The 15,341-nt window shown below is 37.8% G+C and overlaps 1 protein-coding gene across 1 annotated transcript in view; it reads left to right on the top strand.

Moving 5' to 3' along the window:
• The window catches only part of SLC9A4 (solute carrier family 9 member A4), a 69,322-nt gene that overhangs the window by 48,713 nt on the left and 5,268 nt on the right, over window positions 1–15,341 (top strand). Inside the window, exons 9-11 of the mRNA XM_036028344.1 lie at window positions 6,620–6,716; window positions 10,658–10,789; window positions 11,535–11,622. Coding sequence (XP_035884237.1) covers window positions 6,620–6,716; window positions 10,658–10,789; window positions 11,535–11,622 — 317 coding nt within the window. The remainder of the gene's footprint in view (window positions 1–6,619; window positions 6,717–10,657; window positions 10,790–11,534; window positions 11,623–15,341) is intronic.

Below are 15,341 nucleotides of genomic sequence, written 5' to 3'. Positions count from 1 at the left end.
TTACATTACATTGGTCATAAACAGTTGTCCCTGTTTCTGACCTCAGGTAATTTTTAAGCCAGCTTTATTTGGAGGGTGTTGGAGGATTCTGTTTAGTCAATTATATTTTCATACAGTTTAAAGGCATTGATTCAAGATTAGTAAGAGAACCTTATAGGTAAGAGACAAATATTTTCCTACCTATAGCCCAAACAGAGGTGGAGAGGAGAATTTTTAAACACATTAATTCAAATTCAGTAGTTAAATTATATTTATTTGATCTCATCAAAAATATGTAGAACATCAAGCAAAAAGGAATTCCTCTCCTAAGATCAAAGTAGCTAATTTCTTAATAAACAAACCTTCATACAATAATAGGAAAAAGAAGTGTGTATTCAGCTCACTTTTTATTATTCTGTATGAAATGAAAACAGAAAAATGCACATGTTTTTTTTTCTTTAGAAGTTTAGCAATTGTTCTACAAGAGATTTAGATTTGCAAACTCTGTGACCTTTAGGAGAACCTCCCACCAAACGTTGTCTGTAGCACAGTGCAGATGTTGCTGATTCCATGGAATTTTGTTACTTTTACATGCGTTATTTCATTTGAACCTCAAAACAACTCTATGGAATAAGTAGAGTATGTATTTGAAATATTATTTTAAATATGAGGCATCTTATTTTACTGGTGAGTAGTAAGCTTTTAAAAAATCAGAGGATAGAAGCTTAGATTGATTAAAACTGTGAAAGCTTTAAAAATTTTTGGTTAATATTAAAAAGATATTGAAATATTTATAAATTCATAGGTATAGCAAACTACAACATACAGCTTTAAAATATTATATTTAAAAACTCCCAAATAATTTCAACCTGTCATTTATAAAAAGTGTACATTTATTTTACTTTAAGGAATTTTTATTTGATCACAGATTGACTGGTGTAAGTTTACCTCATGCATTTTTATACCAAAGACTCTGGAATGAAGACTGATGTAATTTTCATTCCATAATGGAATATGGTGTTATGGGAAGTTGGGCCTTCTTCTCTGCCACTCTTCACTCATTCTAAATTTTAGTCATCTTTGTGACCTTCCTAAAAAGTAATTCCAATAAATTTATTAGGGAAAAGAAGACACTAGGCAACCAGAGTCACAGAAGAGTAGTTGGGCACCATTGTTTACTCAGTGGGCATGTCCTTCAGTCATCTTATGTATTTCCTATGGATTTCATGAATAAAGCTATTCAAAGTGGTTGGATTCTTCTAAATGAATGAGGGTATAGTATTTGATGTTTTGTAAATTAATATTATGGCATGAATATAACATCTACCAGATTTTATATCTATATTGTTTGGAATTGAAGCCTCTTTTTACACTATCATAGCATCTCTTTTTTAAAAAAAAAGTTAAAAGAAATGTGAAACTTTTATTCAAATACATTTAGATTCAGATTTTTCTATTTGATTTTAAGAGTCATGAAATTACCATAGGACTTTTATTTATGGTGACAGACATTTCTTTTATGGATAATGAATGAAGACTCAAGTGGCAAAGATCTTTCAGTTTATAATTTTAGTTTTTTGACTAACAAATTATTAATATTCCATTTCTCTAAGGACTGTATCTTTCCTGTGCTCATGATATAATTATTTTCAGGATAGTTCTGCTAATCAAGTAGCAGGTAGAAAACTCCAGGTGTCACCTTGCCAAGTTAATGATTCAATTTATGACTTTATAGCTGCAGCTTCTCAGTGTGGATCAGTGAAAGATGATGCCCTTGGGATATCTGTATTACACATCCAGCCAGCAGCCTGAATGGACTTTTAATTAAGTTTGGTCTTTTCCAAAGTGGCCAATTGTAAACCAAAGAGTGTGCCAAGTTCAATCTCCTGCTACCTGAAGTTTAACTTTAACATTGTCTTTTCAAATGGGTTTTCCTATTTTTGATAGGCATACAGAAAATGAAACTTTTTCGTTAGCCATTGTTTCTACTTAGCAATAGATTGCTTCCACCATTATAAGGGAATGTGTTAAAATTGTTAGAATGTGTGGGTGTATCTAAATCAGAGGAATACATTTTGTTTGAAGAACATTTGAACAGTTAAGTTGAAAAGCCCTTATAATAATGTTCAGTTCACCAAGGATGGGAGCAATGTCAATAGTGTTGACATTCATAGCTCTAAGATATGGAAACTCTGGTTTCAAAGATTATATAGAAAGAGTACTAGTCAGTGTACATGTAGAATTGCTAAATAAATCTGACACACTGTGATATCAGGCACTCGGGTCCTTAAAAATCCTTTACCAGTTGTACATTGCTTACACAATGTCCTTGCCAGATATGATTACATTGCTACCAATGCTTGGGGGAAATATTTTAAAAGTGACCTGTATGGAAACTAATAACTACTTATCTCTTTGATCAATTATCCTAAGCCCTTTGTAAGCAGATATGAGCACAACAGTGCCCTTATGAATTCAGAAGAGTTACAGCTAGAGAAGAAAAAAAATCAAAACTCTGTAAGGGTTAATATCAAGATGTTAAGGGAGATGATAGTATAAAAAATGGTTTTCCTTTAGTTCTCTTTTTTAGTTCTTATGTTCTACAGTGAATATATATTACTTACAAAATAATAATAGAAATTACCTCCACTAAATTGAAATCATTGAAATCAAATATATATTGTCAATGCAAATTCTGCACATAGCAATGTCATGACTTTGAAATCCTCAGAAGAAAATTGTACATTGATAGATAATCTGGGCATGACTTGGTTTTTGAACCTTTTTGGGGGGTTTGTGGGGGGCTCATGGTGAAGGACAATGTGGGGAGCTGATCCATGTGGAGGCAGTGCGCAGTCAACTGTTTCTAGAATCTCACAGAGTTCTTAGTGTCTCAAAACTAGGCTGGGTTTTTCATGATAAAACTGTTCTGATTCTCCTTGTAAAATATGATACTAGTTTCTTAGAATGTTCTTTAACTTTCTAGAAGATAAAACCCCTAAAGGAACAATCCCAAGGTAGATGTACTCATAAAGGTACTCATAACATTTTAATACACTTAGCTTAATGCCACTCAAAATGTGGTGTATGGATAAAGCATTGTCCATGAGCTGTTTGTCACTTGTCTACCATAATTACAAAGCGAATTAAGAATCAGCCTTTTAAATATATTTTATTAATTATGCTATTACAGTTGTCCCATTTTCTCCCCTTCATTCCCCTCCACCCTGCACACCCTCTCCCACCCACATTCCCCCCTTTAGTTTATGTTCATGTGTCATAAGTTCTTTAGCTTCTACATTTCCCATACTATTCTCGCCCCCCCCAACTGTCTATTTTCTACCTACCATCTATGCTACTTATTCTCCTTACCTTTTCCTCCTCTCTCCCCCTCCCACTCCCCTGTTGATAACCCTCCATGTGATCTCCATATCTGTGGTTCTGTTCCTGTTAGTTGTTTGCTTAGTTTCTTTTTGTTCTGTTTTAGGTGTGGTTGTTAATAATTATGAGTTGGCTGTCATTTTACTATACATGTTTTTTTATCTTCTTTTTCTTAGATAAGTCCCTTTAACACTTCATAAAATAAGGGCTTGGTGATGATGAACTCCTTTAACTTGACATTATCTGAAACGCACTGTATCTGTGCTTCCATGCTAAATGAAAGCTTTGCTGGATAGAGCGATTTTGATTGTAGGTCCTTGTTTTTCATGACTTGGAATACTTCTTTCCAGCCTCTTCTTGCTGCTACCGAACAAAGAGGGGGGGCCTAGGACAATATACTATTACTGAAAGGAACCCCCAGGTTCAATATGTCCACCGCCAGAGGAAAGACATCTCTCAACACCAGAGATTCATGAAAAGGAAAGGAAATGTTTATTTAATGCTATACAAACTTCATCAAAATCCCAAAGTCCCTTAAAACACTCACAAACACACACAGTCCTTCCTTCCCCCTTTTTGCATTCTGCGGTACCATATCTCAGGAAAAGAAATAGAAGTCTGTGGCTCAGGCAGCCCCCAGTTCTTCCCAGTAATCCATGCTTGGCTGGTAGGCCTCCCTCAGTTCCCAGCACAAACAGCTGTGTCTCCAGGATCTCTGCTAAAGCCAGGTGGTGGTTCCCCCTTCTAAAGCTATGGGGGTCCCCACTCTGGCAAAACCTCAAGGTTCTTTCTCCACTGCCCCAGCCATGCGGTCCTCTCTGTACAAGGGCCTTGGGAGTCTCTACTCTGCCAAAGCTGCATGCTTCTCCCTGCACAATGGCTGCAGGAGTCTCCACTCTGCCAAAGCTGCATACTCCTCCTTCCAATAGCCACCGCGTCTGGGTTTAAATCCCCGCTCCAATCTTCCTCTGCAGCCCCATTTCCGACTCCTCCCACAGTCAGTTACACCTGCCAGTACTCTCAAAGCCTTCCAGCTTTACTGGGCTGCCATCATGAATCTGGGCAGGTGTGGCCCCATGTCATGGAGCCAATCTTCTCCAAGCTCCCACATAGGTGCTGTAACTTGGGGGACTTGCCTGCCAGTTACACCTGGGTGGGGAAGTTACTTCCATTCCCCTGGCTCAGAGCACGGCCACAGCTATTTCACATATCTATGTAACCAGTTAAAGGTTATAGATATGTTAAGTGACCCCAAAGGTTAGCTGCAAAGCTGTTGCTATGTAAAACAGCTCTCAATGGCCCTGCTCCATTTGCCCCTTCCCCCAACCCACACCTGGGGGTGGGGGAGCGGTGAGGACATCCTAATATTTCCTGGACACCCTGAGTTCTATACCCCATTCCAAATCCCTATTTGGGGACCCCATCTTGGCTGCACCCTGTTAACATTGCCTGTAAGTTCTCTTTTGAGAAATCAGCTGACAGTCTTATGGGAACTCTTTTGTAGGTTACTGTCTCCTTGTCTCTTGCTGCTTCTAGGATTCTCTCCTTCATTTTTACCTTGGTTAATGTAATTATGATGTACCTTGGTGTGTTCCTTCTTGGGTCTAATTTCTTTGGGACTCTCTAAGCTTCCTGGACTTCCTAGAAGTCTATTTCCTTTGCTGGATTGGGCAAGCTCTCCTTTATTATTTGTTCAGATAAGTTTTCCACTGGTTACTCTTCCTCCTCTCCTTCTGGTACCCCTATAATTCAGATGTTGGATCATTTAAATGTCCTGGAGGCTGCTAAGCCTCTCCTCATTTTTTTAAATTCTTATTTCTTCATTCTTTCCTGGTTGTATGTTTTTTTCTTCCTTCTGGTGCACTCCATTGATGTGAGACCCAGCTTTCATTCCATCACTATTGGTTCCCTGTGCATTTTTTTCATTTCATTTATTGTAGCCTTCATTTTTTCATCTAATTTGAGAGAAAAATAAACCAATTCTGTCAGCATCCCGATCACCAGTGCTTTGAACTGTGCATCTGATAGGTTGGCTATCTCTTGGTCGCTTAAAAAAAAAAAAAACTGGTTGTGAGGCTTTTAATTCTGTTTGAGCTATCTTTTCTTTTTTTCCCTTTTTTTAGGTCATGCCTGTTATGTATGAGGGGCGGAGCCTTAGGTGTTCACCAGGGTGGGGCACCACAGTCGCTGGGTTTTGATGTTGTTTGTGGGGGCGGGGTCCAAGAGAGAACCATGGTGCTTGCTCCGCTCTCTGTCAGACCTCAGTCCCTTCTGCCACTTCCCCCAAGCAAACTGGACCTTCCTGGTGCCAATTCCCATGTGGGTGGGCTTGTGCACCCTGTGGGTCTTTCCAAGGACCTCTCCTGTGAGGCTGGAAGTCTCTCCGCGCACCTCAGCCCCCACAGGTGTTTTCAATCAGTGCCCCAAGGCTCCATTTCCCAGTGCTGGGATTCTGGGTTGCCCGCAATGCTTTGCTTCACAATCACTGCCTTGCTGGGTCTGCCTGTTGCCACCCCCGGGCCAGGGTCTTCCAACTGTGGCATGCATGCTCAGGGTCCACCCGCTGTGGTCTTGTGTGCCCCGGATGCTCTCTGTGCCACAACCCGCGCCCAGCTGCCCGACTCCACCCGTCCTACCGGTCTGGAAGAATGTGTCTATTTTAATTTCTTGGTTGTCCGACTTCCATTCAGATCAATTTTCTGTCAGTTCTGGTTCTTATTCTGTTTCTAAATTGTTATTGGTCTCTACCTTGGTTGTGCAAGAAGGCACAGTGTGTCTTCTGTGCCTCCATCTTGGCCGGAAGTCCAAGAATCAGCCTTAAAAAAAAAAAAAGGATCAGTTTTAACTGGGTAACCTTATTTCTGTTGAATCTAATAGTAAAAACATTTGGTTTGCATCTTATGGTAGCCTTGAAAATTTTATTTTCTAATAATTGACTTTTATTATGTTTTACAAACATGTTTGTTTATAGGAAATATGGAGGGGAAAGAAACTGATTTGTTACCATCTTGAGCCCCTTTTTAAAAATGAATTATAATATTTTCCATACAAAAGCTAAAGTTAAAGAAACTATATTTTTAAAATGTAAGTCAAGACTCTTGTATTGCTATTTCACTGGAGCTTACCAAAAATGACAGGAAAGATTATGTAAAAACAGGGGCCTAAAACTTAGAACTCCCACAAGTACTCTGATACTTTTCAGGCACTCTCTTCCCAAGATGGAAAATTAACACTTGCCTTCCTCCAATGATGTTTGCAGAACCCAACGGATACAAGGAGTCAAAAAGCTTTCCCTGGAAGATGTGGAGGCCATGAGGGACATTCTGACGCACAATATGTACCAAGTTCGACAGAGGGTGTGTATAAGTGATCTTACTTGTCCCTGTGGCCTGTCCTGGAAACCAACCCTCAAGAATCAGGTCTTGGTCACATTGTCCTCTCTAAAGCAGCCTTTTTGCTGAACAGTTTCTCCCTGCTTAGTTTGGAGAACAGAAAGTTCATTGTTATATTTTTGCTATAATTGGCACCTGTGGGATAAAAAGAAATGCAAATCTAGTTGCTGTCCCCAGGGGTCAGGCTGTACTAGCCCTGCAAAAAAAATGATGGCTCCTAGTCACAGATAGTTGTTTCAATCTGTTGACTGTAGTAGAGCTCAGAAAATTGAGATGGTTTTTACTAGAACACTGAAACTGTAATGGTAAAAGCCTTTTTAAAAGAGGAGATATATTAGGTATCTTATTTCTCAATTTTGGAAAATGGTACAGAGTCTATACTAGCATTTGGGAACTGGTCCAAAGTGTAGAGTAGGAACATTTCTTGAATCAGTGGGTGAGTGCCTCTGAAACTTTGATTTAGTCCAGTGATACATAAACTTGTGAACTCTAATTAGGAGTTGTTTTTCTTTTAAGTTTGAGGAGTCAATCAAACTTCACAGTTCTTCAGTATGATTGTAAGTGAATTCTTTATGAAGGCTTTGGTTTTTTTGACTATGTCATAAATTACAGTCTTGATGGGACCAAAAAAAAATCTTCTAGTTGAAGCTCTTGATTTTCGAGTAGAAAATGCTAAGGTTAGGGGAAGTTTGTTATCTGACTTTTTTAAGGTCACAGAACAAAAAGAAGAACCCAGGTTTTCCAGCTGCCTACCTAGTGCTCTTTCTATGGCTCCATATTTACAGGATGCAGTGAAAGTAAATGCTTAGCTTCCTGTTTTAAAAAGGTCAGTGATTAAGGGGAACATGCCATGGAAAGTCTCCGTATCTGCTTGAAGGAATATAGGTCAGCAGCAATCATAGCATGCTTTCAGTAAATGCAACAGCTTTCAAATCATTCCAAGTGAAACTGTTTCAGTAAGACTATCATGTTCTGCCTTAGCTAAATAGTTAGGAACTTCCTGGTTTAAACAATGTAGGCTAGCTTAGTGAGAGCCAGAGCTCAAAATGTGCCTGGTACTTAGCCTTTTCCCTATGTTGATGAAGGCTGAATTTAAGGAAAGGTCCAGAAATGGAGATAGAGATCCTGGGTCTCCAGTCCAGTCTAAAATGAAGTTAGCTGCTCATTTTCTCTTTTTTACTTTTATGCAATTTCCCATATAGCCACCTTTCTTCTTCTATCCACATGCCTATTTGGTCTCTCCTCTAGGCTACTCTCTAGTAAACTATGTGGTAGTCCCCTGCCTTGTTGTCCCCAAATAAGCAAACAGGTTATGGAAAGTCACATGGGGAGAACATAAATAATAAACAGAGGATAGTGACAAGCCTCTGGGATGACTTTTGCCTACACTTTTGTTACATTGAGAGAGTGAAACTTACTAGTTCTCTGCCTTCCTGTCTTTTCTTTCTCTGTCTTCTGCGTATGTCAAGAGGACCTCCACCATGGTCCTCTTGCTTTCTTGAAGGAAAAAAAGCTCTCAAAATGCCACCCAAGACAGTTATTTGACTGCTTTGTTTCTAGTGGGCCATCTACAATTTTGAGGATTGTCACAAAAGGTGACATCTATAGTCAACTAGGCTGGGTTACTAGGTCTCACACTGTAGTTGGGATATTTTTCACAGTCCACATTTCCGAAGAGGCCATCTTGGGAGTGAGGAGTCACTTCAAAGCAAGGTTAGAATGAGTGCAGCAGGGTTTGACTCGGGAGAATCCTAACATGTAATTGGCCTGAAACTGAGCTGGTTCTGCTGGGTCCATTCTAACTGAGAGGGCTCTGTTGCCATCCCTTAGCACATCTAATACAAGATCTTCACTGGTGGGGAAGTTGAAGGACTCACCTCTGAAGAGTCTCAATAGGACAATGACATCAGAAGTGCTTTGGAATGCAATCGGGATGGAGATTGAGAAACACTCTAAATTTACAAGGGAAGACTAGCCTCAGCCTTGATCATAAGGATAAGTCAAGAGACTGATGGGCAGTCCCTGGTGTGGCCCTATTGATCAGCTCACATTCAAAACTTTGTATGTCCAAAGGAGAAAAATAATTTGTTTAACTTCAGCTCCCTTTAGCAAAGATTTAATGCACATCTAAAATGTACATCTTTATCCCAAAAAGCTCAAATTTTAGTACAAAATACAGGTTTTAAACAGTCACCAACTCCTTCATTAAAAGGCAAAAAGGGAGGAAGGAGAGGGAAAAAACTTAAATATACATTATATACATAGGACCTACTGTGCTCCCTGCATATAGGCAAATTAGACAAGCACATGGGTGAAGTGATATGAGGCAAATTAGAAAAAAAAACATCCAAATTTTTCTTAAAGTAAAACCTTCCCTCAAATCAGGTTGTAGGGCATTTCTACTAGCAACATATGTACATACACATATGTATACACACATGTATATGTGTGTAAACATGCACTGACTTCAGTTTTGCATGAATTTAACATTGATGAAAAGTTATAAAAGTTTTTCTCAGTATTCTAGATGTTTATTTTAAAAATATTTTTATGACAGTGTTATATGTATCCTTTAATATCTCAGTGTACAAAGTACTTAGGTTAAGGTCCATCATTACTGATGGTAGATAAAAATCCATATTTTAACATGTCTTCAAAATTCAATTTTTCTGGACAAGTTCTTGTCAGATTGGTTAATTTAGCAAGAGTGTCTGGTAAAGATTTCTCAACAGCTAAAAGAGAAATTTGGCTTTGCTAAATCATCTTTATTTCCTTGATCCCCAACCTATGCCTTCTTTATGGAACTACTTTTAGACAGTTGCCCTTTTGTGAGCATTAGTTAACTATTAATAAGCTTATAGATAACAAAGGCCACCAATGTACTTAACTGGATGTGTATACACTAAAACACACAAAAATAGCTGACTGATTGAGTGCCTTTTGCCTGTATGCCATAACTCCTACAAACCCCAACATCTTATCACTTCCCTGAGCACATAATAGCATGTGTTTATTTGTAAAACTGCCCCAGTAGAGTATGAGCCTTTTGAAGATCATACTTTTAACTTATCCATTTTTTTAAAATTTCATGTCTCCCATGGCACCTGGCACATAAAACATTTGCTTTTCTGCTGTTGAACTGAATATCCTTGTTAAAGCATCCATTAACCAGGATGGAAAGTGCCTGCACTCCTGATTCTATTACCCAAGAGAACTGCTGGCTCATGGGAAACAGGATATTTACTGGTAAACCCTGAATGAAAAGAAGAGAGAGAAGTTCCAGTTAAGCACTTTGTAAACATCTGAGAACTAATGTTGGTCTGTCGTTGAACACAGGTTTTCACTGGCCTTGGTAAAAACAAGGAAGAAATTTTTCATTAAGCTAAGCTGATTCAATATGAAGGACTATTCTTTATCTGAGATGATATATGTGGTTATTTTTTAAATGTGTCTTTAGTAGGTAAAACTAAACAATAGCAACCTTGTGGGAATTCCCAAGGTAGTTCTGACATTGTCCTGATTCACTGAATTCAGTAACCACTGAGTTAGCATAAAAACACAACCCAGGCGAAAAAGTGTTTATATTGGAGAGCCCAAGTCTGTGGGTATTTGAGTGAGGGGAGTGCTTCAAGGATAATAGAGGGAGAGTAAGATGGAGAGCACTGCTGTGTGAGCCCGGAGGCAACAGCTCCAACCACAGATATGTTCTGGTGGGGGTGGCCTCAGTCACAGACCCTTCTTTGTGGGGCCACAGCTTGTGCCCCTTTAATTAAAGAAAATGTTCAGATGACTTCCATGGTGTCTTCTTGCTGTAGAGGTTGTAACTCGTGATATTTTGATGGCCCCTGAAGTTGGCAGCTATCCTGGAGATGTCCTTTCATATTTAACATTTTGTCTTTCTGCAGACATTGTCCTATAACAAATACAACCTCAGACCTGAAACGATTGAGAACCAGGCTAAAGAGATCCTACTCCGCCACCAGAATACCTTCCAGGAGAGCATGAGGAAAGGCCACAGCCTGCCATGGGGAAAGCCGGTGAGGTGGGGGCTGTGGACACACCCGAGAACTAGGCCTGTCTCTGTACAGGGCCTTCTCAGGTGACTACCACTGGTATTTAAAAAAGCAAACAAAACAAAACAAAAACCACTGCCTTGTTGACAGAGAAATACAAAAGGAATGGAGTGCAGAAAACCATATTTGGGTATCCCTCTTGGCGTGCAGGGCCTTAGGAAATCCATGGGATCTGTCCTCCAGTATGGGTCAGTGACTATATTGCACTCTCTGGACTATGAGTCTAGACCAGACACCAAGGTGGCTAGGTACTGAACATGCAAGGGGACCTCCTTGGACCAGGGCCCCTGGCTCTAGAAAGCTTACATCTCTCCCAGGGAGGAAGTTGTTTTTGCCAAGATGCTTGGGTCTTATTTCCCTATCCCTTGTACACCTGACCTATTCTATCTTAGTCCATAGCAAATCAATCTTACTGGTTAGAATTTGAGCCTGAAGTAGTTCCTCCTCTTTACCCTAATCTAAGAAGGTGGGAGTAACTCAGAGAGGTTTATAATGGTCTATTTTACATGCGAAGGAAAGAAAATACATATTAAAGGCTGAGGCATTTTGGTTTTCTTTTTAAGCAAAAGTAACCAAAAGCCAGTAATCTAAGTAAGATGACACAGCTCAGTGTCATCTAAGCAATGAGACCTTTGCTTTTCTTGCCACATGAAACTGCAACCTGCAGTAGCTAACTGTACTTTTTTTTATTTTTACTTGTTTCTTACAGGCTTGTGCCAAAAACATCCGATACCTATCTTTTCCCTATAGCAATTCTCAGCCTGAAAGAAGAGGCAGGAGGGCTGCTGATTTTAGAGGTAACTGGCTCGCTTGGTTGCTCTTTTTCTTGTCTGTAAAGAGCCACATGATAGGGCTTGGGGGCCAAAATATAAAAACGAGAATATTATATAGGTACTTCTATGACTAAAAGAGAAAAGAAAATACTTTTTTATTGATCTAATTCAGATATTTATTGATGGAAACTGAAATTTAAATTTCATTATCATTTCACTTACAAAATATTCTTCTTTTATTTTTTTCAGCCATTCAAAAATATAACAACAATTCTAAGTTTATAGGCTATACAAAAGAGAGAGCAGGCCAAATATAGCCCAAGGGTCATAATTTGTTGAGCCCTGTCTTAGAGAAACAAAAAAAAAAATGGGCACATTTGTCACAGAATTCATCCATGGTTTAAAAATTACCAGGCTTCTTCCAAGTTGGTTACATTTTACTAAAATAATTTCAACATATTTACTGATGAAATGTTTTCCTTTTATTATCTCTCTCTCTCTCTCTCTCTCTCTCTATATATATATATATATATAAAATCAACTTAAATTTTCCATAAGATTTCAAGACTTTGAATTGGAAATTCAAATAAACAGATTGGATTTTAGAACGAGATCTTTGAAAAGTGAATATAATTATTTCTTAAAAGTTTTATTTAAAAATATGCTTGATATAAACAAAATTGACCAGTATAGACAATCATAAAAAGAAAATTAGAAGTATTTGACACCCTAAATCCGTATATAATCACTATAGAATACTTTGGCAGAAATTCTTCTATAATTCTCTCTACAGCATCTTAATCCCTCCCCTACCCATACTAGATACAAAAAAAAATCATAAACACACCAACATCATATTATACATTAAATCATAGTATAATCATTATTTTGTAACTTTTAAAAATCATTTTTTAAAAGATTTTATTATTTTTTTTAAATTTATTTTTAGAGAGGGAAGGGAGGGAAAAAGAGAGAGAGAGAAAAACATCAATGTGCAGTTGCTGGGGGCCGTGGCCTGCAACCCAGGCATGTGCCCTGACTGGGAATCGAACCTGCAATGCTTTGGTTCATAGCCCGCACTCAATCTACTGAGCTATGCCAGCCAGGGCAATTATTTTGTAACTTTTAAAAATTGTTTAGTTTGCTAAACCATATGTTGTGGACATATTTCCATGTCAATAGATATGCAACTTTTGATAATTTTAATGACTTAAGAATCAATTCTGTAAATGCTCTATTGCTTATTTAGCTAAATCCTTATTGACAAATATTTAAGGTATTTCCAATTTTCAATGATATATAATAAGTGACTTGGATCACTTGTGACTGATTTTTGCATAAATAAGCAATTATTTCCTTAGCTCATTTTCCTGGAAATAAAATTTTTAGGTAAAAAAATCACATGTATCACATGTATTTAAAATGACCCTTGTACCACAATCTGTGAGAAAGGTCATTTCTGAACACTTTTACTATCACCGGATTATTTTCAAACTTCTGAGTAATCTATAGGATAAAATTTAAATTTCACATAAGTATTCTTAGTCTGGTTGAACATCTTTTCATAATTTTAGAGCCAACTGTATTTTTGGGGGGGGAAGTTTCTGTTTTTGCCTTGGCCACTTGTTTCCATTTGGTTTTTTGTTTTCTTAAATTGAATTTGAAGAACATTATATAATAAGGGCATCATCTATTGTTTTATATTTGTTGCTAATGATTTTTCCTCAAGTTTCACATTTATCTTTTATCTTTTAGACATACTTGCCATTCAGATTCTGATTAATGAAATCTGCTTGATCTTCTACAGAAAAATTAGAAAATGATTTGGCTAATATTTTTCATCTGGAACTTTAGTGATTTGACTTTCTCATATAAATTTTAAACCATCTGAGATTGATCTTTGTGTAGATTAATATAGAGATTTTTTTAAATGGTATTTTTCCTGTCTCAACACTATTTTTTCCTCTTAGATGACATGCCATCTTTGTTGTACTGAAGTCATTTACTTTGAGAGAATTTTGGACTCAATTCTGTCTCATTGGTCTAGTCATCTATTCTCAGATCACGGTCTCATGACTAGTATTACATTGTGTTTTAAATGAGCTATTTCACAAACAAAAGCAAACTAACAAAAGAACACTAGTTACAGAGTGGACAGCAGATTAATTTAAAAAATCTTCTGGGTATGAATCATCTGAAACTATGTATTGTTAGAGTGAATAGAAAACATGAAAGTCTCACAATCATTTCTTATGAAATGAACATCAGTATCACATTCTATGGTAATAGAGAATAACTCTCCTGAGCATTAACATATAAATATTAAGTAAAAATTATAAAAATGCAGCAGAACATTAGAGGAATACTACACTATACAAAGTGGAACTTATTCCAGAGGTGGGGTTGTTTAACATTTGGAAATGTGTTTACATTATTCACCAGATTATCAGCTCAAAAGATCCTATCCTTTTAATAGATTCCCTAAAAGGCTTCTCACTCATACTTTTAGTAAAAATCATAAAATCCCAGGAAAAAAATATCTAAAAGTTACATGAAGAAAACATACAACTCTACTTCTCTATGCTGTCATTTCCCCTCTGTAAAAGAGAGAATACTGGTATGTCCCTCACACATAAGTGTTGACCTAGCATGAAGCCAATCATTGCACAGAAAGCTCTTAGAACAATACCTGGAACCAAGTAAATATGCAATAAATATTAGCCATTATTATTATTATTATTATTATTATTATTATTGAGGGATATCAAAGAAGACTTTACATAGGTAGATAGAGATGTTTCTGGAAAAGAAGACAACACATCAGAAATGTCAGTTCTACATACATTGATCTAGAAATGCAATGAAATCTTCATCCCAATGATTTTATTTCAAATGTACTCAACTGGTTTTAAATTTCATTATGTGAGTGAAAATAGTGGTAAACCTAGAAATCTAAAAGGGAAAGTAATGAAGTAGTGTTTTAAAGAATTATCATAATCATCATAGGCAGAATCAGATAGTCCTCGAAGTATATTTGGGCATAATTACTTAAATCCTTGCAGCCCATCTGTACCAGAACAAGTCCAAGGAATGGCCAGAGGGGCTCTAGGGAGAACAAAGAGGGAGGTATCCAGCCAGCAGGCAATCCCTGGTTAACTGGTTTATGACTTGGAAAGAACTTTCCTTCCTCCCTCCCTTTCCCCTCCAGTGGTAGAACATTCCTTACTCTAGATGTCTGGGAGCTCCCTGCTGGTTTGGGGTCTCCACACACGCTTCCAATTCTTCTTGCCCTTGGGGTTAAGTTGATGTTACAAATACACAGGCCTGCCTGGATACCCCTCCTATGCCCTGAAACTGCTTAAAACCCATGTGGGTTGGGGAAGATGAACAGTTCTGTAGCTGGAGAGTGGTGATGTTGTACAAGTGTGAATGTACTTAGTGCTACAGAACTGTACACTTAAATATTGTTAATATAAAAAACGTGGTTAAGGTGTTATATTTTATGTTATGTGTACTTTACCACAATTGAAGCAAAATGAAATCATGATGAGGGGGTGGCATCAGAGGTCTGGGTATGTATTAGGTAGTCCACTTTCATCCTGTTATTAGGCTCTGCTTTGCCTCAAGCAGATGCACTTTCCCTGTTTCTCCTTCATTTTGCCCTAGGGTGCATGTCCAGGAGTTAAGGTTCTTAGTTAGGTGGCAGATACAATAACTGATCTCTCTCTGGAACTGTGCTGCCT

This window comes from Phyllostomus discolor, chromosome 6 (assembly GCF_004126475.2).
Source record: "Phyllostomus discolor isolate MPI-MPIP mPhyDis1 chromosome 6, mPhyDis1.pri.v3, whole genome shotgun sequence".
In the NCBI taxonomy this organism is placed as follows: domain Eukaryota; kingdom Metazoa; phylum Chordata; class Mammalia; order Chiroptera; family Phyllostomidae; genus Phyllostomus; species Phyllostomus discolor.
This window is presented reverse-complemented; position numbering and strand designations above follow the sequence as displayed.